Source organism: Sus scrofa, chromosome 17 (assembly GCF_000003025.6).
Source record: "Sus scrofa isolate TJ Tabasco breed Duroc chromosome 17, Sscrofa11.1, whole genome shotgun sequence".
Taxonomy (NCBI): Eukaryota; Metazoa; Chordata; class Mammalia; order Artiodactyla; family Suidae; genus Sus; species Sus scrofa.
Window position 1 is genome coordinate 25,137,782 of NC_010459.5, and position 25,323 is coordinate 25,163,104.

At 47.1% G+C, this 25,323-nt stretch overlaps 1 protein-coding gene across 7 annotated transcripts in view; it reads right to left on the minus strand.

The window, feature by feature from the left end:
- The window catches only part of KIF16B (kinesin family member 16B), a 306,852-nt gene that overhangs the window by 255,643 nt on the left and 25,886 nt on the right, over window positions 1-25,323 (minus strand). For 6 of the 7 annotated variants that reach the window (XM_021078047.1, XM_021078043.1, XM_021078045.1 and 3 more), the window contains exons 2-3: window positions 6,519-6,588; window positions 3,554-3,667 (exon numbers count right to left, since the gene is read on the minus strand). In XM_021078047.1, coding sequence (XP_020933706.1) covers window positions 3,554-3,667; window positions 6,519-6,588 — 184 coding nt within the window. Of the gene's footprint in view, window positions 1-3,553; window positions 3,668-6,487; window positions 6,589-25,323 lie in introns of those variants that run through there. The other variant, XM_021078046.1, reaches the window with a different exon arrangement.

A 25,323-nucleotide genomic window follows, 5' to 3' on the forward strand; every position in this document is an offset into this window, starting at 1 on the left:
CCCAGGGAAGCGGTGGGATGGTGCCCACATCTCTGGGGGTCCTCGCAGGGAAGACAGGCTGCTCCATGGCATCCCCCACCAAAGACATATTTACCATCATCCACCAAACCAAGGTGGGGAAGGAAGGGCTGCCTGAGGGGGCAGACGTCCCTCACCCCTCCAGGGGCAGTGAAAGCCCACTGATACTCTGTCTGGCCAGAGTCCTGGAGATCCACCCTGCTGTGCCTCTCTCTGAGCTACTGCAAAGCTTCCTCCCAACACAAAGGAAGGCAACTCGGGCCTCACCTTCCCACAAGGGGGCACTGTTAAAACAAGACTCTCCCGTCCAGCGGGACAACTGGGAAACTCTAGGTTTCAAGTTGGGCCAGGGCTGAATCAAGGGACAGTCTGTGTGAGATCAAAGTCTCCCTCTGGAGTCTGAAGAACCATGAAGAAAATGAGACCGCATTTACTGGCCTTTCATCAACATGAGTAGGGATAAATTGCTCACAGATTTTCTTTTTTCTAAATCTAAAATTAATTTGGAAGGAAGAAACATGAACCGTCATCTTACTTGGAATTTAACATTACAGGAAACTTGAGCAACAGTAATAGGCATGCTATGTGATGCCTTTACACTCACAGGATTTTAAAAAAGAAGAAAAAGACAAGGGCTCACATTGCACCAAGCCTGGGTCTCCCCCCATCAGCTGTTTACAGCAGGGGTGTAAGACCTATCAGCTCAACTCCTATGCTGCATCTGGCAGCATGAAAACCTTAGCCAATATGACACCAGCTAGTAAAATTAGGGATGAAAAATAAAGTTAAGGATGAAGACAGCGACTTTCCCTTGAAGAGTCTCTAAAAATAAAATAAGTGTTTTCCTCTGTCTCTGCTGGTTTTATTAACACGCAGTTCTACTAGAAGGCAGTGTTTACTAACATGTCTCAAAAGCTTTTTTAGTTTTGAAATGAACATATAAATAACCCCAGATTGTTGCAGAGTCAAAGCAGCCAAAGCATCTGAAGCAGAACTGTCTCCTTCTCAGTTGAAAATTCTTCACCATCTCAAACTACTTTTAAACTCTGGGCAGGTGTCTTTAACTTCCCAAAGAGCTAAACGTGATCCTGATTCCATGACCTTGGCTCGCTGATCCCAGGAAGTGTCATCTATTCCCATAAAGGAAGCACAAGGCCTACTGGTCAGCGCACATCTGCTGAGTATCCCTAGGGAGCCAGCCCCACTGTCAATGCTGCCACTCCCCTCTTCCCACGACGGTCCTCAGCACAGCCCTCTGTCCCCAAAAGGCCTCATACCCAGGTTGAAAAGGGAAAATCCAGCAGCTCATGGGGTTAAGTTAGGAGGGAGGCCTCGGTGGCCCTTCATTTAGCCTCTGGTGAAGAAATTCTGAGGACCCTGCCATGAACTGGTTTTTCCCTAAAGGCCCTTGTACTGGCCACTTCAGTCCACCCATGTTTGAAAGCCCAAATCTGGATGCCATGAGCTGTCACACTCTATTCCTTCCAAGACTCCTGACCACCAATGCTGATGAGTCCACTTAGGTCAGCACCGGTCACCTCCATTCACTCACTCGTCCATTTCTTCATTCACCAGGGCCAGCAGATCCATCAGTCACTGAGGATGCAGCAACCCCTTCCCTTATATCCTTAAGACCTTCCAGCAGCATCTCTACCGCCCTACACATCAGCCCCAGGGCCTCAACTCCACTACTAGGAAGGGGATTAGATCTGTGGACTGAAGCAAGTTATTTAAGCTGGCCGAGTCTCTTTGATAAAGAAAAACAGAGCTGAAGTTGACCTCACTTGATTCTCATGAGGATTAAAGCACACGTGAGCACCGGCCAAGCAGCATTTCTGACTCCGATGCAAACTCCAGCAAGCCCAGTCCACCCTTCTTCTCCTGGCCCTTCATCTCTCCTTACGGCCCCCGTTCCTACTGCTGTTGTCCTTTTCTAGGCTTCCCTGATAATCAATCGACATTTCCAGACACCACCACTCCAGGCCTCTCCCTGGAACATCTTCTCCACGTTCACAACATACCTTAACTCCAGCAATTATATCACCCCAGAAAGCCAGTCTCCTCCACAAACCAATTCTAAACCAATGACATTTCTCAAATGTTAAGGAATGTGCAAATCACCCTGGGATCTTGCTGGAAAATGCAGTTGGATGCAGTGGGTCTGGAACAGTTCCTGAAATTCTGCATTTCTAACGCTCTCCCAGGGAGCGCTGATGATTCTGGTATCTGGACACACCAAGGTACAAGAACCCAGATGAGGACCCCACTTCAGGATGTCATCGCGTGGGTTACAACACCAGGTGAGCGGGACAGGAACCCCCATCCTTTTAGCACCTGGAGACCTGAAGCGGTATCTCCAAAGAAGCTGTTAACAAGCCAGGAAGAAGCCCCACTGTGCAACCACGTTACTCCCCCTACCCTGTGCTTTCCCGTAACCGCTCTGCTCTAATAGCTGCTTGTCCCATCCAGGGAAATGCACTTGTCCCGGTCACACAATGCACCAACATGGGACAGGCTCCTGGGAGGGTCTTCGGGTCTGTACTCTTTTTCCCATGTCACATCTACATTTCAGATCACCAAAGCCTACAGCATAGGGTTTCTGGACAAATTCCAGCTTCATTCCAGGTTCTAGAACGATTCTGGACAAGACACTCTTTCTAGAAACCTTCTTTCTAGGACCTATCGTGATCCACCCAAGCAGGGAAACATGCCTCCGGTTTGAAGTCTACCTCCCAAAGCTCTGCATAAAAGCAGGACTCAAGGCCAAGTGAGTTACTGTGGGCCCAGTGAAGTGACAATCACAGCAAAGTGAGTCACACACCAATGTTCTGGCTCCCTGTGCATGTAACAGTTATGCTTATACTACAGCAGGGTCTACTGAGCATGTAGTAGCATCGTGTCTAAAAAAAAAAAAAAAAAAAGATACACATACTTAAAACACTTTCTTGCTAAAAAATGCTACCGTGTGAGTATTCAACAAGTAGTAATCTTTTTTGCGACAGTAACATGACAGATCACTGATCAAATATAATAATAAGGGTAAAGTTTGAAACATTGTGAGAATTACCAAAACGTGACACAAAGTGAACAAATGCTGTTGGAAAGATGGTACTAACAGACTCACACGATATAAGGTTACCACAACTTTCAATTCGTAGAAAACGCAGTATCTACAAAGTACAATAAACCAAAGCGCAGTAATGAAGTATGCCTGTTAACATCCCCCCAAAAATGCTTTATTTGTAGAGCGCCTTTAAAAAAGTAGCCACAGCCAAGTTTTGACGCAAAAATTATGATCATCATGCTCAGAAGTGGGGGGGAAAAAAAAAGAATCAACCTTTTGGGGACTGAATCCTTCTCAGGCTTAAGATAAATGGTGCTATGCAACAACCAAAAAGCGAGGTTAGCAAAGGCTAATTTTACGTGAGTCATATTCAGAAAAAAAACTTAGCAAGATGGTTTAAAGAGTTTTAGGGTAGGCATGTTTTTCTCAATATGAAAATAAACCACAAGAGAGATCTTGAAAATTCCATACCATTTCTTGTGAAACATAATCTGGACTTTTTGTATCAGCAGAATAAAAAGAAAAGTCATAGGTGAAGGTCTTGGTCCGTTCTCTTCCTGAGTCTCCAGTCCCTCCTTCCGGTATCTAGAGAGATGATGATGTAAGAGAAAAATAATAATAATGTGAAGAGCACTGTCAACTAACAAGTAATCTATCCAATTCAAGACAAAAAAAAAAAAAACTTCATAAAAAGTACACAACAATCACCATTTTCCATTATTTATTTCCTCGTATTTAATTTCTCCCAGCCACTTCTTGAATGAGTGAATGAATGAATAAACAAAGAAGCAAATCTAAAACTCCTCCCAGCAATCCAGGCTCTCCACAATATGAACCACGGCTATTTTTCTGGACTTTCTGATCATGATTACCTTACCTGAACCTGACACTCCAGCCAGACTCAATGTTTTTTTACTGTTCTCTGCATCCAAAACCACCAGAGCTGGAGGCTGCCCGACTCCAGAGGGTGCTGTTCACACAGATCACAACGTGACCTCGGTTGTGTGATTCTGTGGCCACACGGAAAACTCCAGGTCAGATGCTTCCTCTTGCATTTGCATGATGCTTCCTTTGGGCCCTCCTTCCAGAAGCAATTAGCGCCCCCACCCCCCACCCCATCTATTCTCCCTGGTCACATCTTACATACATCTTGCCTCGCTATGTATGGAAACTGAATCAAGAGCCATGTTTAAAAATCTTCATGTGGGAATTCCCATTGCGGCTCAGTGGAAACAAATCTGACTAGTATCCATGAGGACACAGGTTCAATTCCTGGCTCAGTGGGTTAAGGATCTGGCGTTGTTGTGAGCTGTGGTGTAGGGGGCAAATGCGGCTCATATCTGGCGTTGCTATGGCTGTGATGTAGGCCGGCAGCTGAAAGCTTTGATTTGACCCCTAGCCTGGGAATCTCCATATGCCACAGGTGCAGCCCGAAAAAGATCAAAAAAAGAAAAGAAAATCTTCATATGCCACCAAAGCCTCACATAGTTTCCCTGGACATGAGCTGAATAAAGTGAATGAGCATCATATTTTCCAACACAACTCAGATACTATAAAGAAAAAATTTTAAGGTTATTATTCAACAATATTAAAAAGCTGGTCCTCTATTCTGATTATATCTGACAAGGAAATGTTCGTAAACCTCAAAAAGCAACTGAGTGGCAATGAGGTTCTGCTGTACAGCACAGGGAACTCTATCCAGTCTCTTGGGATAGAACATGACGGAGGACAGTATGAGAAAAAGAATGTGTATGTACATATGACTGGGTCACTATGCCGTACAACAGAAATTGGCAGAACACTGTAAATCAACTACACTGTAACTTTTAAATATACATTAAAAATAATAAAATGTAATAAAGCACATGTTAAAAAAAAAAAGCAACAGAAGCATCATAGAAAACAGATTTCATTACACACAAAGAAGACTCATCCAAGGCCAGGGTCTCCCGGCTCCGTTTCGGCAAATACAGTTTTTGATCAGACTTTGACCACAGCTCTGTGAGCACAGGAGAGGTGGGAAGCAGCGCCAAGCCAAGGTCACGGACAGCAGAGAACAGAGTGTGACTAAGAGCAAGGTGAGAAAATGTGGGAGGTCAGATGAGGAGAAGCCAGCTGTGGGCCAAACAGAACCACAGGCACTAGCACTGCGGGGGGAGAAAGAAGCCATTCCACTGGAAGATGCCTCAGGCCAGAGGCACCAGGCCTCGAATCACCCAGAACCAGCCTGGCTGGAAGACAGGGGCAGGCCCCCGCTTCCACCCCTGGAGATCAAGTTGCACTTCTTTCAACTGAATTTCAAAGTGTCTGTTCCCTGGAGCCAGGAATTAAGAGAAATCCAACAGGAGCCGGATCTGCTCTTGGCCATGAGCCAAACCCATGAGCAAGTGACAAATATCAAAGAAGAATGAGGTTAGGTCCATAAAGCACATGACTTCATTATTATTGATTCTACACTTATGTTTGCCCTAAGTGAAAAGTATTCAGAGTCCTTACCAAATTCATGGACCAGAAGAAAAACCAGAATATTTTAAATACAAAAGAACTCATCATCTTAGAAAATTCTTGGGGTTTTTTTTTTGTTTTGTTTTGTTTTCCAGAAAAAAATTTCAGGTATTTTAATTTTTCGTCCTAAGTTTTGAATAATACCAGCTCCTCTTGCAAAGTTTACAAAATCAATTATTTTTGGGAGTTCCCTGGTAGCCTAAAGGATCCAACACTGCCATTGCTGTGGCTTAGGTTCAATTCCTGGCTTAGGAACTTACACATCCTCAAGGCATGACCAAAAAATATTTTGATCATTTTCATTAAAAATGAAAACAAGAGTTCCCATTGTGGCTCAGCAGAAACGAATCTGACTAGGAACCATGAAGTTGTGGGTTCTAGCCCTGGCCTTGCTCAGTGGGTTAGGGATCCGACACCGCCGTGAGCTGTGGTGTAGGCTGCAGACAGGGCTCAGATCCCGCGTTGCTGTGGCTGTGGTGTAAGCCAGCGGCTACAGCTCTGACTCGATCCGTAGCTGAGAAACCTCCATGTGCCACACGTACAGCCCTAAAAAGACCAAAAAAAAAAAGAAAACAAATCTAAGGCCAGAGCTTATTTAATGGTCCACAATAAGCCAGGCTGAGAGTAAGGATCCACCAAGGACACAGGATAAAAATGCCTGGGCCAGGGCTAAACCCACAAGCTCACACCCCAGAGCTTCAGCTTGGGTCTGGCTCCCAGATCAATGAAACCAGGGACCAGAGACGGGAGAGGAGACAGAGCATCAACCCTTCCACTTAGTGAAGGAGCCCAGGCCAAGTACAAGTTGCCATGGTTAACTGAGCTGGGAAAGGAGGCTGTGGAAAGGGCAGATGTATTTACCCTCAAACCATGTGACACTAAAACAAACACGGAACTCACGGAACTGGAGCCAGGCCAGGTCACTACTTGCCTTCAAATTTGTGATTGTTGTTTTGCTTTTCTCCATTTGAATGATGAATTTGGCTTCCAAGTCCTTTTCCCTACAATAAAAATAAATTCAGTATTGGTTAGGAAAGAAGAGATTGTTTTTCCAGGGTTTGTTGTCTTTACTTTTTACATATGGCGGTTTGTTTCTAAACAGCATGTGAAATGCAGTCTCTGACACACCTCCTCCCAAATCCTCACTAGCATAAACATGAAGACACACAAAACAGATGCCACCATCAAAAACCTAAGACTGAAAACACTATGTCAGCAACCCTGGAAGAATGTCTACCTAGGAGCCAAAAGGATTGTAAGAGAAATGACAGAAACCACGGAGGCTGCGCGACTCCAGAAGAGAGCAGCCCCGCCACCTGGTACAGAAGAAAGTCGCCTTATTCCTCCATCCAGGATGAGGACAGAGAAGAAAATTAACTGAGTGGTCACAACTTCCAGAAGCTGCCAGAGCATCCCCTCCTCCCCATACCTTCATTCTATATCCATTCAGAAACTGGCAGGCCTAGAAAACACTTGAACTAGGAAATTAAGAGAACTCCTAAAAAGTACAGTTCTCTAGAATAAATGAGCAAAGACCACACGATGGAGCGTGATGTCACTGGAAAAGAAACGAGGAAGTTCTCCACGTGCTGCTGGGGACGGGGGCCAGGGCACATTAAGTAGGAAATACGAGGTGGAGAAAGGATACCCCTTGAACTCAAAGATAAAAAGGCCAGCCTATTTATTTTCCAAAAGGTTACCTAGGGAGGAAGAAGATGAAATGGAAGAGGCAAAGATAGAAGCCAGATTTTTACAAAAAAATACCTCAATCTGGACATCCTCCTTAGAATGATGAAAATAATGTCCACAGATATAAAACAAAATTACTTGTTAATAACCTAAAACACAAAAATACGTTGAAGCAAATGAACCTGTGTGTCACGCACAGTGAGAGAAGATTTCAGTGGTGACTGCAGGAGGAATCTGGTCCGAGGAGAAAAAGAATGACAAAGCCATCTTAAAGCTTTTTCAGGAATCTTCTTTTTTAATTATTATTTCATTGGAGTAAACTTAAAATGTTGTATTAGTATCAGGTGTACAGCAAAGTGAATCCATCATACATATAAACATAGCCATTATTTTTTCTCATATAATCAAAACTATAGAGTAGATTTCCTGTGCTACACAGTTAAGTTCTCGTTAATCTTCTATTTTATACAGTAGGGTGTAGTGTTATTCCCACCTTCCCAATTCTCCCCCTCCCCCACCCCCGCCGCCCCTGAGGAATCATACTTTTGGGAATAAAGTAAGTGTGGTTATTCTGGGATTTCTGCTTGTGTATTGTGAGATTATACACGAGTAATTATGTTTCTGCCACTGAGAACCCAGGCATTTGATTAAGATATAAACATTAGATTTGTTAAAAAGAAACTAAAAGGCCAAAATGGAGTCACTTAGGCTAATCCCACCAAGACTTAGTACCTAACTTAGTGCAGTTTCAGCCTCTCCCAGGAGCAAATCTTGAACCAATCATCTGGAATTACCTAGTTTACACTAAAAAGGGAACCTGCCTGCTATGACCCCTGCCACCCCCAGGGAAGCTGAAATAATCTCTAACTCACTTGTCACACCCTCTTTCTGCCTATAAAAGCCTTTCAGTTTGTACAGCTCCTAGCAGGGCCTTTCTACTCAATAGGTGGGTACTGCCAGATTCATGAATCATATAAGAAAGTCAATCAGATCTTCAAATTCACTTGGCTGAGTTTTTTGTTTTGTTTTTTTTGTTTGTTTGGGTTTTTTTTGGTTGGCTGGTTGGTGCTTTTTTTTTTTTTTTTTTTTTTTTTTTGGTCTTTTTAGGGACCTGGATTCACTCCTGGGCACTCTGGCCAATGCTCAGAACCAGGGGCTTTTGGTCCTTTAATTCACTAAACTTACTGGGATTTTTTTTTTTTTTTTTAGGGCCACACCCACAGCACATGGATGTTTCCAGGCTAGGGGTCCAATTATAGCTGTAGCTGCCAGCCTAAACCACAGCCACAGCAACACGGGATCCGAGCTGTGTCTGCAACCTACACCATGGCTCATAGCAACGCCAAATCCTTAACCCACTGAGTGAGGCCAGGGATCAAATCTTCTTCCTCATGGATATGAGTCAGATTAGTTTCCTCTGAGCCACAACAGGAACTCCTGAATTTCCTCTTAACAGAGTGATGAGGCTAGGTTAAAAACTCTGCAGTCCTGAATCTGAATGGGAAATACTAACATGAACTTTATCTGAAGTGGAAAGTACTCCCCTAGCTTTGTCCTCTAAAAAGGCCTAGAATCTTATGACCAAATCATAGTATCTAAATACCATTTTGACTAAGGTAAGTCAGGGATCTTTGGAGAAAGATTCAACGCAAACACAAGCAGACCTCAGAGGGACTGTGGGTTCGGTTCCAGACCATCACAATAAAATAAACAGCACAATAGTGAGTCACATGAATTTTTGTGTTTGTTTCCCAGAGCATACAAAAGTGTCATGTGTAAAGTGTGCAATAGCATTATGTGGGAAGAAAAATGGTACATAACTTAAAAATACTTTATTACAGGAGTTCCCATGTGGCTCAGCGGAAACGAACCCAACTAGTATCCATGAGGATGTGGGTTTGATCCCTGGCCTCGCTGAATGTGTTAAGAATCGCAGCATGCCATGAGCTGTGGTGTAGGTCACAGACATGGCTCAGATCTGGCGTTGCTATGGCTGTAGTTTAGGGCAGCAGCTGAAGCTCCCATTCAACCCCTAGCCTGGGAAATTCCATATGCCATGGATGCTGCCATTAAAAAAAATTTTCTAGTACTTTAATAGCTAAAAACACTAGCCATTATTTGAGCCTTCAGCAAGCGGTAATCTTTTTCCTGGTTGAGGGCCTTGAATCAAGTTGATGGCCACTGGACTGGTTGGCTGTGGAAATTTTTTTTTTTGCTTTCTTTTTTTCTTTTTTTTTAGGGCTACAGTTGTGGCATATGGAAGTTCTCAGGCTATGGGTCATATTGCAGCTACAGCTGCTGGCCTGACCACAGCCTCAGCAAAGCCAGATCCAAGCCACGTCTGCAATCTACACCATAGCTCACAGCAACACCAGACCCCAAACCCACTGAGAGAGGCCAGGGATTGAATCCACGTCCCCATGGATGCTAGTCAGAGTCATTTCCGTTGCGCCACAACGGGAACTCCAGAAATTTCTTAATATAAGACAATAATGAAATCTGCCTCATCAACTGACTCTTCCTTTGATGAACAATCTCTCTGCAGCAAGCAGTGCTATTTGATAGTATTTCAACCACAGAATCAAAACTGTGGTCAATCCTCTCAATCCCTGCTGCTGCTTTATCAACCAAGTTGATGTTATATTCTAAACCCTTTGTTGTCATTTCAACAATCTTCACAGCAAATTCACCAACAATCTCAGCATCTTCTGGAACCACAGAAGAATAGAATCTCAAGGAACCATTTTTTTTTTTTTTGCTCATCCATAAGAAGCAGCACTTTATCCATTTAAAGTTTTATCCTGGAGAGTTCCCTTCATGGCTCAGTGGTTAACAAACCCGACTAGCATCCATGAGTATGCAGGTTTCATCCCTGGCCTTGCTCAATGGGTTAAGGATCTGGCATTATCGTGAGCTGTGGTGTAGGTCAAAGACACGGCTGAGATCCTGCATGGCTGTGGTGTAAGCCCACAGCTGCAGCTCCGATTTGAACCCTAGCCTGGGAACCTCCACATGTCTTGGATATGGGCCTTAAAAAAAGCAAAAAAGAAAGGATCTGGTGTTGCCATGAGCTGTGGTACAGGTCAAAGACGTGGCTGGGATCCCATGTTGCCATGGCTGTGGTGTAGGCTGTCAGCTATAGCTCCGATTTGACCCCTAGCCTGGGAACTTGAACACACCACACCTGAGACTCTTTAAAAAAAAAAAAAAAAAAAAAAAAAGGCAATAAGTAAATAAAGTTTTATCCTGAGATTGCAGCAATTCAGTCACATCTTCGGGATCCCCCCCTTTTTTTAGGGCCACACCTGTGGAATATGCAAGTTCCCAGGCTAGGCGTCAAATCAGAGCTACAGTTGCCAGCCTACAACACAGATACAGCAACACCAGATCTGAGCCGTGTCTGCCACCTGCACCACCGCTCACTGGCAATGCTGGACCCTTTAACCCACTGAGTGGGGCCAGGGATCAAACCCATGTCCGCATGGATACTAGTAAGGTTCTTTTCTGCTGAACCACAAAAGGAACTCCAGGATCCACTTTTAACTCTAGTTCTCTTGCTGTTTCTACCACACCTGTACTTACGTTCTCCATTAAGCCTTGAACCCCTCGTAGTTGACTTTGAGGGGTGGAAACAACTCCTTCCAAATACCAGCTAATGTTGATATTTTTACCCCTTCCCATGAATCATAAATATTCTTAATGACATCTAGGATGCTGAATCCTTCCAGAAGGTTTTCAATTTACTTTACCCAGATCCATCAGAGGAATCACTACCTATAGCAACATATGGAATATATATATATATATATGTATTTTTTTGGTCTTTCGTCTTTTTGAGGGCCTCACCCACAGCATATGGAGGTTCCCAAGCTAGGAGTCAAATCAGAGCTGTAGCCGCTGGCCTACGGCAGAGCCACAGCAATGCGGGATCTGATCTGAGCCGCATCTGCGACTGAAATGTATTTCTTAAATAAGAAGACCTAAAAGTCAATCACTCCTTGATCCAGGGGCTGCAGAACGGATATTGTGCTAGCCAGCATGAAAACCACAATCATCTCAGTGTCCATCTCCAACAGAGCTCCTGGGTGACCGGGTGTATGGTCAGTGAACAGTCCTTATTTTGTTTTGTTGTTTTGTTTTTGTCTTTTTTATCTTTTCTAGGGCTGCACCCATGGCCTATAGAGGTTTCCAGGCAAGGACTCGAATTGGAGCTACAGCTGCCAGCCTACACCACAGCCACAGCACTGGGGGATCTGAGCGGCGTCTTCGACCTACACCACAGATCACGGCAACACCGGATCCTTAACCCACTGAGTGAGGCCAGGGATCGAACCCGCAACCTCATGGTTCCTAGCCGGATTCGTTAACCACTGAGCCACGACGGGAACTCCAGCAGTCATATTTTGAAAGGAATTTTTTGGAAAATAGACTTGTGGTTGCCAAGGGGGAGGGGGAGGGAATGGGATGGATTGGTAATTTGGGGTTAATAGATGCAAACTATTGCATTTGGAGTGGATAAGCAATGAAATCCTGCTGTACAGAACTGGGAACTATATCTAGTCACTTGTGGTGGAGCATGATGGAGGATAATGTGAGAAAAAGAATATATATATATATATGTATGTGTGTGAGATTGGGTCACTTTGCTGTACAGCAGAAAATTTATAGAACACTGTAAATCCAGCATAATGGAAAAAATAAAAATCATTATTTAAAAAAAAAAAGAAGAAATGATCAGATTAGAATATCATCATTTTGTAGCCTGGTTAACTAATGGCTCCAGGGAGCAGCAATCAGTAACTAGACCAGCCACTAGTTACCACTAGACCACCAGACAAGCTGTGTATCTGAAATGAAAGACCAACACCACTGCCCCATAAATCTTGCCCCCTCTCCATCTAAAAGGCCTGACCCGACCTAGACCTGATGTCAGGGCAGTGAGCCACCAGAGAATACTGGGGGTGGGAGAATGTGTCAAACAATGTTGGGGGGCCGATGGGCAAAATCCAGCCTCTGGGAAGGATAGCTAACAAATGACCCAGCTTAAAGACATGCCAACTAACTGGAATCTCCATTCAAACAGAAAAGGCACTTTTAGAAATTATAAGATATGTAGGGAAATGTTACGACTGACTAGATATTGGATGATATTAAGGAATTATTATTACTGTTTTAGGTGTGATAATGGTATTGTGATGATTTTAAAAAGGTCTTAACCATTTAGAGAGACATGCTGAAATACTTGCAAATGAAATGATACGCTGTCTGGGGTTTATTTTGAAATAATCCTGGGGGAGTTGCGGGGGTATGGAGCCAGATGGGGCTAGCACCTGGCCACCTCAGGATGAACAGGGTCAGAATAAACACCACCCAGAGCAATTAAGCTCAAAGAGTATGTTGCAAAAAATACCATTCAAGAACTACAATGGATCCCCACTGCCTGCTTCAACTTTTCCAAGCCACTTTGAGGAAGTGCAGGGCTGAGTGAACAGAACACTGGCTCAGGGACAAATAAATGCCCTCCCTCCCATGTGTGGGAAGCTTCCACTCCACCCTCTGGGTCGTGGGCAGCTCTACTCTGGACCCAAAAGGGGGAACTGCCTCAGGGACACTCCACGTTCACGCGCCGGAAAACAAACACCTTGCATAGCATTCAACCTCCAAAGATACATTCCACCCAGCCAGGGAGCCACACGGATTCGTGCCGTTGATGCTATGGACGGCCACGTCTCGGTTCCTCCCATATCCCCCAGAGATCATTTCTCAGGCACTCACCAACCTACTGTGTCTACATCTTTCCCTTTAAAACCGCTGGTATTATCATCAAATGCCTGCTGGGAGAAGAAAACCATCCAGGGATCTCAGAGGACTGGTCATGGCCACGACCGGTGGGATGCAGGACACAGCACATCTACCCCAAAGGTTAAAGAACTCTAGGCTTCGGGCCTTACGCCTCGGGAGCAGCTGGGTTTAAAGGGCCCTCCCCATGATCATTTATTCCAACCTGTAAGTTACCATGACAGTACCTTCCTGGCTTTAAATTAACATCCACTCCAGAAAAATAGCACGTAAGAGTTCCCATTGTGGCTCAGTGGGTTAAGAACCCAACATAGTGTGCATGAGGATGCAGGTTCGATCCCTGGCCTCGCTCAGTGGGTTAAGGATCCAGCGTTGCCGTGAGCTGTGGTGCAGGTCAAAGACGCGGCTTGGATCTGGCATTGCTATGGCTGTGCCGTAGGCCGGAGGCTGTAGCTCCAATTGGACCCCTAGCCTGGGAACCTCCATATGCCACGAGTGTGGCCCTAAAAATAATAATAATAATCACAGGTCATCAAGATTAATATGAAAGCCATCTGTTTCAGAAAGGAAATTCCACAAATAACCATTTCCTAGATCACTTCCTTCTTAAGCATAAAAACTAGAACTGTAAGGAAAAGATGTATCTTGACTCTGAAAACAATCCCTAAAGTAATAGTATTAAACATACAGAGAAGCTAGCTAGAGATTTAGCGAATCTCAGTCTACTTCCTGAAAATACTGATGGAAAAGCCAGTGTAATCTCCATGAAGCAGTTACAGTAGCTGGAATGATTCAATGCTGAAACAAACCCTCTGGTGCTTTCAGCCCTGGTCGATTCCAGGAGGCTGTCAGGCTTCTAAGTAGTTCAGAAATGGAAGAAAGGAATGTGGCCCCAAGCTCTCCTCTCCCTCCGCACCCTGCTGACCTGCCCTACTAGGGCCCCTCCTCCTCTGGGGACTGGCTTCTGCTCCTGGCTTCTGCACCCCAAGGCCTCCCTCCAGCAGCCTTACCTCCTGCTCCCCAGCAGTCAGTTACCCCATCCTGTCCCATCTATCACCAGGCTGCCAACCTCAGCGACCTCTCCCCACTGCACAGCCAGTGGCCCAGGTGGGGCCACCACCACCTGTCTAGTCTCTCTGCTTGCAGCCTTGTCCCCTCCCATCCACCCTCCACTCTGCTGTCAGAGGGCCTTTTCCCGATACACAGGACACCACGTGGCTCCCTGGCTTTACCCGCCCTCAGCCACTTCTTTCAGGGGAAGCCCAGCTCCCAGCAGTAAACAAAGGCCTTGGGACCCGACCCTGCCTAAGCTGCCATCCCACCTGCTCCCGGCCCATGCCCAGCCAGCCCACCACTCGGCCTCAACGCCACACCTTACTGAGCCTTTGCTGGGCCACTGCTTCACCCCCTGACTAGGGGCCCGTCCACTTGTCTCACCCCATCGACTGTGAACTGCTCGGGAGCAAGGACTCATCCATCTGGGCTTATATCCTCAGGCCCAGCCGGCGCCTCTATGGTGCCATAAATTGGCTGGGCGGGGGGGGGGGGGGGGGGGGTTGTTTTTTATGGCTGCACCTGAGGCATATGGAAGTTTCCGGGCCAGGGGGTGAAATGGCCCAGACATCCAGGTTCCCTCATCCTTAGCACCCTACCAAGCTTCTGGCCCTTTCTACACCCTTATACCATACCGTACTATGCCACAGCCACAGCAACACCAGATCCAAGCCACATCTGCAACCTACACCACAGCTCATGGCAATGCTGGATCCTTAACCCATTGAATGAGGCCAGGGATTGAACCTGCATCCTCATGGATGCTAGTCAGGTTCTTTACCCACTGAGCCACAGCAGGTACATTGAATACGATGAGCTAACTGACCAAAGAGTCAAACGGATGCTCCCCCGACATCCGACCCTTGGCCAGGTGCATTCCCTACTTGGTCATTCCCCACGCCAGCCACTAAGCACCCCAAGTTCTGGTTTTCCCACCCAGGCTCTCAAGCAAGCCAGGCCCAGGTCACTCTGACTCACCTACCTGTGAATTTTCAGAAATGCCTACCCCGCCCCCCCAACCCAAACGGGCTCCAGCCCTGCTGGTATCGTCTCCCCAGTTGGTGCAGAGGGCCTCAGGGAAGCAAGACCCCAGCGTCCTCTTCACCCCACAACCTGAGCCTCTGGGCACAAGGGCGACCCTCATAATCACTGCTGGATGCCCTGTCCTTCAGCTGAAAACTGTGGACACCAGGCATCGAGCCGTCCCAGCCTCAGGTCAATTTCCTCTGACATTTACAAAACAGGGAGAATAAATCTTGACGTTTTTCTCATATTGTGGAAAATAAATAATTCTAAAATTATTTGAACATTGATTTGATAATAGAGCAAAATGAACTATGTGTCTCCCTGGCCACTTAGGGGAATTGGGTTTCTCAAGTGAAAAGTCAATTATGGTCCACTCATATAAATAAGTAATTTATTGGAAAGGTCTGGAAACTAGCTCACAAGATGCTACAAATGAACTCACTGGAGTAAGTACGCCGGGTTATAGATCAATGGGGGATATAAAATATCCAATCAGAGAAAGAGATGAATTGTGTCAGCCCTCAGATAGGAGAGGAGAAGGCTTATCAGAAAACACAATCATCTGCAAAGGTTAATATTTTGCAAATGATTTAAAAGTAATCAGCCATTCAGACTGATTCCGCTGGTACAGCTAATGGGGTTCAGTCAGTCCATAATAAGACAGCTGGACTGGGGGATGCCAAGATCCCCAAACCGGGCCATCGTCTTGCTCACCCTGAGTCCTGAAGTGAACCAGTCTCTCCAATCTTACCTTGAAAGTTAACCAATATTTAACTTCCTTCAACTTGGTGGCAAGACACTCAAACAGCAAGGAAAAAAAAAATTTTTTTTTTTTTTATGGCCACACCCACGGCACATCGAAGTTCCCAGACCAGGGATCGAATCAGAGCTGCAGCTGTAGCCTATGCCACAGCCACGGCAACACTGGATCTGAGTCGTACTTGCAACCCATGCCACGGCTGTGGCAACACCGGATCCTTAACTTACTGAGGAAGGCCAGGGACTGAACCTTCATCCTCGTGGACACTATGTCAGGTTCTTAATCCTCTGAGCCACAATAGGAACTCCACCAGCAAAATTTTTTAACTCTGTTTTTAAAGAGAAGACATAGGCCTAGCCTTTAAAAACTGAATCAGGGGAGTTACCTTTGTGGCTCAGCAATTAATGAACTCAACTAGTATCCATGAGGATGTGGGTTCAACCCCTGGCCTCACTCAGTGAGTTAAGGATCTGGGTTGATGTGAGCTGTGGTGTAGGTCACAAATGCGGCTCGGATCCCACATTGCTGTGGCAGTGCTATAGGCCACCGGCTGTAGCTCTGATTTGACCCCTTGCCTGGGAACCTCCATATGCTGCAGGTGCAGCCCGAAAAAGCAAGGAAAAAAAAAAAAAATGTGAACCAGGAGTTCCTGTTGTGGCTTAGCAGGTTAAGAACCCTACTAGTATCCATGAGGATGCGGGTTCAAAAAAGTAAAGCAGCGGAAACAAAATCCAACTAGGAACCATGAGGTTGCAGGTTCGATCCCTGGCCTCGATCAGTGGGTTAAGGATCCAGCATTGCCGTGAGCTGTAGTGTAGGTCGCAGACGCAGCTCAGATCCCGAGTTGCTGTGGCTCTGGTGTAGGCCAGCGGCTACAGCTCCAATTAGACCCCTAGCCTGGGAACCTCCATATACCGCAGGTGTGGCCCTCCAAAGACAAAACAAAAAAGTAAAAATTGTAATCCATTGTACTATATACCTATAATTACATAATACTGTACATCAACTATACTTCAATTTAACAATAAACATTAATTTAATTAAATTTAAAAATGCATGACCCCAGAGGTACCACAATGGAAAGAGGTGCAGAGGACACCCTTAAATGCGAGAAAGAAAGAGCAGCAAAGTGCACAGACGATGATGCAACCTTCAGTTAAATAAGCAGATAATAAGCAAAGAGAATATGCACATACACGCTTCCAGAGGCACAGAACACCCCTCAGCATTTCTGAAATAAGTGGGAAATGCCCTCAGTGGCAGCTGGTCACCTCTGGCAAGTAGGTTGGAGCAGGACCTCAGGGGGGAGAAAATGAACTTTAAGACATATCACTGCAGGAAATTATTTCATTACAGTAAGTTTAGTGAATTAAGAGTTCCCGTGTGGCTCAGCAGTAATTAACCCAACTACCATCCATGAGGATGTGGGTTCAATCCCTGGCCTCACTCAGTGGGTAAGGATCCAGCATTGCCATGAGCTGTGGTGTAGGTCACAGATGCAGCTCAGATCCTGTGTTGCTGTGGCTGTGGTGTGGGCCGGTGGCTACAGCTCTGATTGGACCCCTAGCCGGGGAACCTCCATATGCTGCAGGTAAGGCCCTAAAAAAAAAAAAAAAAAAAAAAAAAAAAAAAAAAAACAGTAAGTTTAGTAAATTAAAGGGCCAAAAGCCCCTGATTCTAAGCATTGGCCTGCTCCTCAGTGCCCAGGGGTGAATCCAGGTTCCTCCAGGGCATGGAAATGAAGGGGCTCCCTGCTCTCCCCTCCTCACTGTATGGCCCACAGAAGGCAGCTCACCTTGGGCTTGGCTCCCCCACCTCATCCTCCTGCATCACGTGCTGCCCCTCCTCACCCCACCAGGCAAAAAGGCACCAGACATTCAAAACCAGCCCAGGTCCCCCCTCTTTCAGGAAGCAGTCCTGCTCCCTAAAATGTTCAGGAACAGCTCAGTCCATGCGCTTCACCCAGCAGCACCTCTTTCTCCCTTATTAGAGCTCCAGATGAAATAGAGGAAAATCCAGCCAAATCTGAATCTCAGATAAACAGTTTTTCAGTAAAGCTGTATCCCAAATATTGCCTGAGACCGCTTGCGAACCTGACACCACTGTGGCCGGGGGCGCACCCAGCAGGCTCCTCCAGGTCCACCATACGTCCGTCCTCCCTCCCCCAACACAGGGGCAAGCGAGCCAGGCCTTCACTGATGCTCAAGCCTCTGCACCCAGCGGAGGAGCAGGGGCTCCATCAGGACGTATCATCTTGCCCTTGCCAAAGCGTGAACACAACCTCAGGGCGGGCCACTCTCTTGCAACCCTCGCACCCTGGGCAACTCCTGAACCTTTCTGGACGGTTTGAGCACTCAAAGATCTTGCTGATTTCTCTGAGCCGCGCTACCCATAAAATCATAAAGCCTTCAGCTTATGTTTTGGGAAAAACCCAGGGAGACAAGATACTGAAATTCCGGAGTGAGTTTTTCAGGCCGTCACCCTGCCTGCATTTCAGAATCGGCCTCAGCACGCAAGAGTCAGCTAGAGGTCAGCAGCACCATGACCTGCATTCTGATGCCCAGCACCAGCCAGGGAGGCATCTGCACAGCCTCCTCCGCTCCCCAGCCAAGGGCAGTGGTGCCGTCACGTCTCAGACACTGGGAGCGTCTGGGGCCATGCGGAATCCTCGATGACCCTGCCACTGTGGGACAGACAGGCTATCAAGCTGCGCCTTGTGTTGTCTTCCCTGACCTAGAGAGGGTGTGATAACCCTAGAAGATTAGCAAAGTGCCAAGTGCTCTGGGCTGGGTTCCCGAGAAGAGGACGATCTGAGGGAGTCTGGCTGGCACACGATGGGGTCAGTCCTGGAGGGGGAGGAAAGGACAGCAGGACAGACCAGAAGGAGCAGTGGGACGGTAATGCAGGCCCCAGGGCTCTTCTGGAGCCACAGGGGCCCTCTGACACCCCCCACACTGCACAGTCAGGGACCAGAACCACGCGCTGCCAGGGAAAGGGCCCCAACCTTGGGCTCCTGAGGGGCTGACACTAAAGACCATGTGCACAGAGCTCCAGCAGCAAAGGAGGCTCTGGGCATCAAGCACAGGGTCCATACCCTCAAGTCCCCTCAAATCAAGGCTGTAGATGGTGCCCCAACTTCCCAGCACAGAGCGAGGGAGGAGCTGGGGCTACCGGGCCAGAGAGAAGGCAGATACTTGCTTTGAGTTTACCATTGAAAGAAGGACAGCCTAACAACCAGAAGCGTCTCAATACAGAATGAGCTGTCCTGAGATGTGCAGACTCATCAGCAAGGAGGCTTAGCCCAAGGCCAGCAGATCCTAATCCAGAACACTGGGGGGCAGGGGGGTGGGGGATTTCTGTATTCATTCAGTCCACAAACGTTTAATAAGACCTTCAAATGCCCAAAAGCCCTCTCTATGCAGGGATAAATGGTAAATAAAGGGAAAGAGTTCTGTCGGGAGTCTTCCTTCCTTTTAGTGAGGCTCAATAAAACACAAACAATAACATTTTAGATTCTGGTAAGTGCTGGAAAGAAATAGCAAGGTATTAGAGGCTAGGACTGAGGGCGGCGGGGGAGGGGGGGAGGCAAGCAGTCCAAGAAGACCCCTCTAAGGGGTGGTGCATGAACAAAGGGCTGACGAGAGCGAGGCAAAGCGCTGGGAAGGGCATTCCAGATAAAAGGAACAGCAGGTGCAGAGACCCTGCAGCAGGAACCAGCTGGTGGGGCCAGGGAGACGAGGCAAGAAGGCCAGCATGACAACAGGAGAGAGGGTGGTGAAGCAAGATGAGGTCGGAAAGGGGGACAGAGCCACATTACACCAGGTCTCATAGGCCCTGGTTAAACAGCCGAGACTTCGGAACTCAGACATGAGAGGAAGTCAAGACACAGGAAGGTCATATGCAGAGGGGGTAGCAAAATGCTTTGATGTTTTTAATATGTTTTTAGGGCCACACCCACAGCATATGGAAGTTCCCAGGCTAGGGGTCCTATCAGGACTGTAGCCACCAGCCTACACCACAGCCATGGCAACGTGGTATGTGTCTGCGACCTACACCACATCTCCCAGCAACATTGGATCCTTAACCCACTGAATGAGGCCAGGGATCAAACCTGTGTCTTTATGGATGCTAGTCGGGTTCATTAACCACTGAGCCACTACAGGAACTCCTGCTTTGATGGTTTTAAATGATCCCTATTGACTCTAGAGCAGGGAGGGGAGGACAAGGAGACCAGCGAGGAGGTCAACACAGGAGATGCCAGGCCAGGCATCTGAGAGCAGACATGTCCAAAAGGCAATGGGGATGGATCTGGGTTCCCAAGCCCTGCTGGGCAACAGCATCTTCTAAGAGCCCAACACAGGCCTCTAATAAAGGATCTCCAGTGAGGACCAGGCACCTGCACAGTTAACCTCCCAGCACATACCGATGAGCAGGACGGTGAGGCAGCCCCTGCCCCATGACTCCCTCCTCATCTCCAAGAAGCCAGGATTCTACAGGCTGTGGAAGCTCAACTGCCCTTCAGCTCCTTCTGAGACAGTGCTTTCCTCAGGGGTTCCCACCCCTTCCTCTGAATCCCCAATTCCAGAACAAAAGTCCAGAGCAGGGCTCTCTACCTTCCGGGTTATAGCTGCTGGCTTCCAGCTGAAGCTTCTCTTCTTAAGTCTTTTTTTTTTTTTTCTTTTTACAGCCACACCTGTGGCACATGGAAGTTCCCAGGCTAGGGGTCGACCAGGCTAGGGGTCGAATTAGAGCTGCAGCTGGACCTACACCACAGTCAAAGCAACACCGAATCTGAGCCTCATCTGCAACCTATGCCACAACTTGCGGCAACTCCAGATCTTTAACCCACTGAGCCAGGCCAGGAATCAAACTCGCATCCTCATAGAGTCAACATCGGGTCCTTAACCCACTGGGCCACAACAGAAACTCCCTCTTCTAGAGTCTAGAACACCAAAGTGTTGAGAAACACTGGTATGTGGAGAAAAAGAGCAAGTAGCAGAAAAGCAAGAAAACTCTGGTCTTATTTGCAATAAAAAAAAGAAAGAAGGGAAGGGAAGGAAAATATATATGTATGTATACTGACTAACTATTTCCAATTCCCCTCAAGAAGGTACCTATCTAAGCTCTATTCTAGAAGCACAAGAGCAAGGTTAATTGATTACAGAAAATGGGTGCCTTACTCTAGGCATTAGGCTTCATTCTGTCATGGAACCCTGGCCCCAGTTGAGAAAAAGTGGCAGAAAGCTCAAGAATTTCATACCCTACAAAACTGAAGGACTAAATTTTGCTTGAGAATGAAGATGACAATGACACTTTCACAGAGAGTTTGGGACACTCACCAGGGAGAGCACCTGGGGCCAAGATGCTGCAGGCTTGAGAAATGAGGCCCCGGAAGTGGAGCTGGCAAGGAGAGGAGGGCTCAGAAGAGAGGGCGAGGGGCCAAGCCCACCATCTGGTCCCACCCAGAGATAAACTGACCTCTGGAGGTTAGAGGACTGGCGTGAAGCTGCTCCCTTGGAGTCAGGATGGGAAAAGGTTAGAGGAATTAAGCCACAGAGCTCTGCTGGGGGCAAGCTAGCACCCCTGACTTGATTTCAGCCACAGCCTCCAGAAGGCAGGAGTTCTTTAAGCCGGGGCCCCATGTGATCTCAGCGGGCAGGTCAGCACATGTAAAGGATCCACATAAAGATTAGTTTAAACAGGGTTCAAGTCACCGACTGTATCAGGCCTATGCAGCCCCACCGCCTGCCCACACCTACTCTCCCAAGCTCCCCCCACGTTCCAAACTATGGACTCACAAAGCCCCTCACGCTGGTCCCTCTGCATAGAAGGTACTTTTCTCCTCCAGGGTACTTAATGCTTCAAAACACTTAAAGACGTCTCCTCCTCCAGGCTTTCCCAGAACACCCCCTGGCCAATACTTCTGTGTGATAACTGACAACACATCACACCTGCAGAGTAACAGCTTGCAACACACCACAGCAGTTTCCACTTTCCACCCAGGTGCTACTGGGCAACGCTATTTTGTCTTCCCCACCAGTCTAGAGGCTTTCTGAAGGCAGGGATGATCCCCTACTTTTTGTCTTTTTGTCATTTTAGGGCAGCACCTGTGGCATATGGAAGTTCCCAGGCTAGGGGTCCAACGGGAGCTACAGCTGCTGGCTTACACCACAGCTCTCAGCAACAACAGATCCTTAACCTGCTGAGCAAGGCCAGGGATCGAACCCGAGTCCTCATGGATACTAGTCGGGTTTGTTAACTGCTAAGCCATAACAGGAACTCCAGATCCCCTACTTTTTATATATCCCACGGTACCTGCACTGTTTTTATATACAGCAAGCACTCATATGTATGAATCAATGAATGGATAAATAAGCAAATGAAAGAATGAATGAAACAGCTGAACTGAAAACAAGGTACTTAAACTCAAGCACTCAAGTGAAGTAAACGCTTCCAAGTTTATTGCACGTTTTCTCCCCTATAAACACCAGTTAACTTAGCAGATGTTAACTCCAAAGGCAAACCCATAGCTGTGACTGACGCCAAGACTAAGGCTGAGGGACTGCTCTCTCTTTGGAGTTATGGGAAAGAGAAACACAAGGATGTGCATCTGGCCAACCTTCCTCCAGGAACTTCTCCAAAAGAGATAAGCATCATATTCATAAACAAAAAGTGGAACTTTAAAAGAGGCAGTGTAATATAATATCCAAAAGACAACAATATCTACTAAGGAGTTCCCGTTGTGGCCCTGCGGGAACAAGCCCTACGAGTATTCATAAGGATTTGGGTTCAATCCCTGGCCTCGAGGAGTGAGTTAAGGATCCAGCGTTGCTGTGAGCTGTGGATTAAGTTACAGACGATGCTCAGATCCCACGTTGCTGTGGCTGTTGTGTAGGCCGGCAGCTGTAGCTCCGATTCGACCCCTAGCCTGGGAACCTCCACATGTGTTACTACTTGTTTTGTCTTCCCATATGCAGACATTAAATCAACTATCCTAGTTGAGGGCGGCTGCGCTAAAAGAAATGAGTTTCCTCTGCTCTTTGCCCACATAACACTACCACGCTCCTTCCAGATTTATCTCTACTTTAGAAAAATGTTCTCAGTGGCAGCTTTTGAAAAAAAAAAAAAATACAATTGCTGGCCTGTAAAAAGAAGATTGATTCCTTTTACAACATTGGCGGCTAAATATACTAGAGATAGAAAGGTATGCTGAGAAATACCAAATTGCAGGCGTTTTTCTTCAAAAGACTTCACCTGGAGTCAGAGCGGAATAAAACGCAATCTTGGTCTCCAGCAGCATGTCCATCAATCACAGCATCTGATGTGCCCAGCAGAGTGACTGAATAATTATGGGAGGTGGGGGGAGCACAGTGCTTCAAGCAGTTAGGATCAAATCCTAACTCTCGGTAACTCTGTGACTTTGGCACTTGAACTTTGCTAAGCCCTGGTTTCCTCACCTGTAAAATGGCAGAATAAAACCTTCACATGCTAGAAAGCACTGATCGTGCAGCAATGCTGTGGGTGCTCAGCTACCCTTGTGTGTAACTTTTTGCTGGAAGATGTAACAAAGGAAAGCAGGCAGCACCAAGCCAGGCACCAGCAGAGAGCCAGTGTGCTCTTTCGCTTCCACCACAAACCCAAGACCCATCCATTCATTCAACAAACATTCAAGGTGCCTCTCCTGCCCTCTGAACTTACATTCTGGAGAAATGATTCACTTTAAGAAAACCTTCCCAACCCTTTCCCAAAATAGATAGAAATGAAGGGAATCCAGCAAATATATTTTACCAAATTTTCTAGCCGGATCTCACAAAAAGGAGAAACCACCATATATAGCTTGATCTTCATAAATTTTGTTTATAAAATGCTTATCTTCATCAACACAATCCAGAGGCCACAGTTCATTTTTTAAAAAAACTTTTAGGAGTTCCTGTCATGGCTCAGCAGAAACAAAGATGACTAGCATCCGTGAAGACGCAGGTTTGATCCCTGGCCTCACAAAGTGGGTTGAGGATCCGGCATTGCCGTGAGCTGTGGTATAGGTGGCAGACTGGGCTCAGATCTGGCATTGCTGTGGCTGTGGCATAGGCTAGCAGCTGTAGCTCTGATTTGACCCCTAGCCTGGGCACCTCCATATACCGCAGGTACGGCCCCCCAAGAAAATAAAATCAAAATTATTTTAAATAAATCAAAAAATAAAAAAGAGTATCAGGAACACCAAAATTCTTTCACTTAATGTTTAAATGCCTATGAGTTGTCTGGTTATTCTGATTTAATATACTGACTGTCCAATCTGAAGACAGGGGAGCACGCTGTGCCCAGCCGCCCCCTCTCTCCCTCCCTCCCCTGGGCAAGTGCAATGCTCATTTATATTTTAAATTAATGAGAGAGAGCAACAGCGCCAGAGGCAGGAGTAGGTCAATGGACAAACACAGACATCTCCCCTTGGGAAGGCTTTCTGGGGACCTAGAGATGCATAATCACAGCTCTTGCCCTTCAAGGCCCTTGATCACCCCACACAGGTGAGAGCAAACAGGCTGTAAAAGCAAAATCAGCTTGGAAGTTGGGCGAGTGGGTCACCCAGCCCTGGGCAAGGGAAGCCAGGCCCAGGAGAGACCAGGCTTCGGCTGGCTAGTAAGTGAAACAAAGTTGTTCCAGAAAGGATGCCCCATCACTGCCTAATGCAACAGCGGCATTTTTTTATACTGGGAGAGAGGGGCGAGGTCCACCAGCAGTTCCTGTCCAGGACATTCTCTGAACAGCAGGCTGGGCCACACTGTAGGCCTGGGCTCTTGCCCCCATTTCCAGACCACGAAGGTCAGACAGGCAAAGACCACCCTTCATCTGTGTTCCCCGAAGCAGTAAAGAACCAAAACAGGAGAAAGGAGCCACAATCCACACTTGGGCGGGCTTTCACTTGGCCATTGCGCTGGAAATGTCAGGATGCAGACGGAAGGTGAGCAGGCTGAACTCAGCCAGAGAGCGTGGTCCCCAAGCGCATGCACTCAGCCGCCTCTCAGTAAAGCCTCCCACCCCAGAAGCTCCAGGGAGCTTTAAAGACACCGCCACCCAGGTGCATCCCATACTCCATACATCCCACTCTCGGGGGTGGGGGAGGAGCCCCAGCTGAGAGGGTGGCCAGGGTCCCCAGCTCCTGGGTTTCTCCAATTCCTGCTGCTGAATGTCTCAGAGGGACACACCGGGGCTCACCCATAACCAGATGTCACTGCCAAAGCCCGGAAAGCAAAACAGACCAGGCTTTGGCCCTCCAAGAAACCAGATGAGAGAGAGACACAAACCAAGTCGGCCACCAATGCCCTGGGGAAAGGAGAAAACATCCCTGCACCCTGCTCCTGCAGGGAGGCAGCTTGCCTGGGGCTACAGCCAAGGTCAGGGTCCAAAGGGCCAG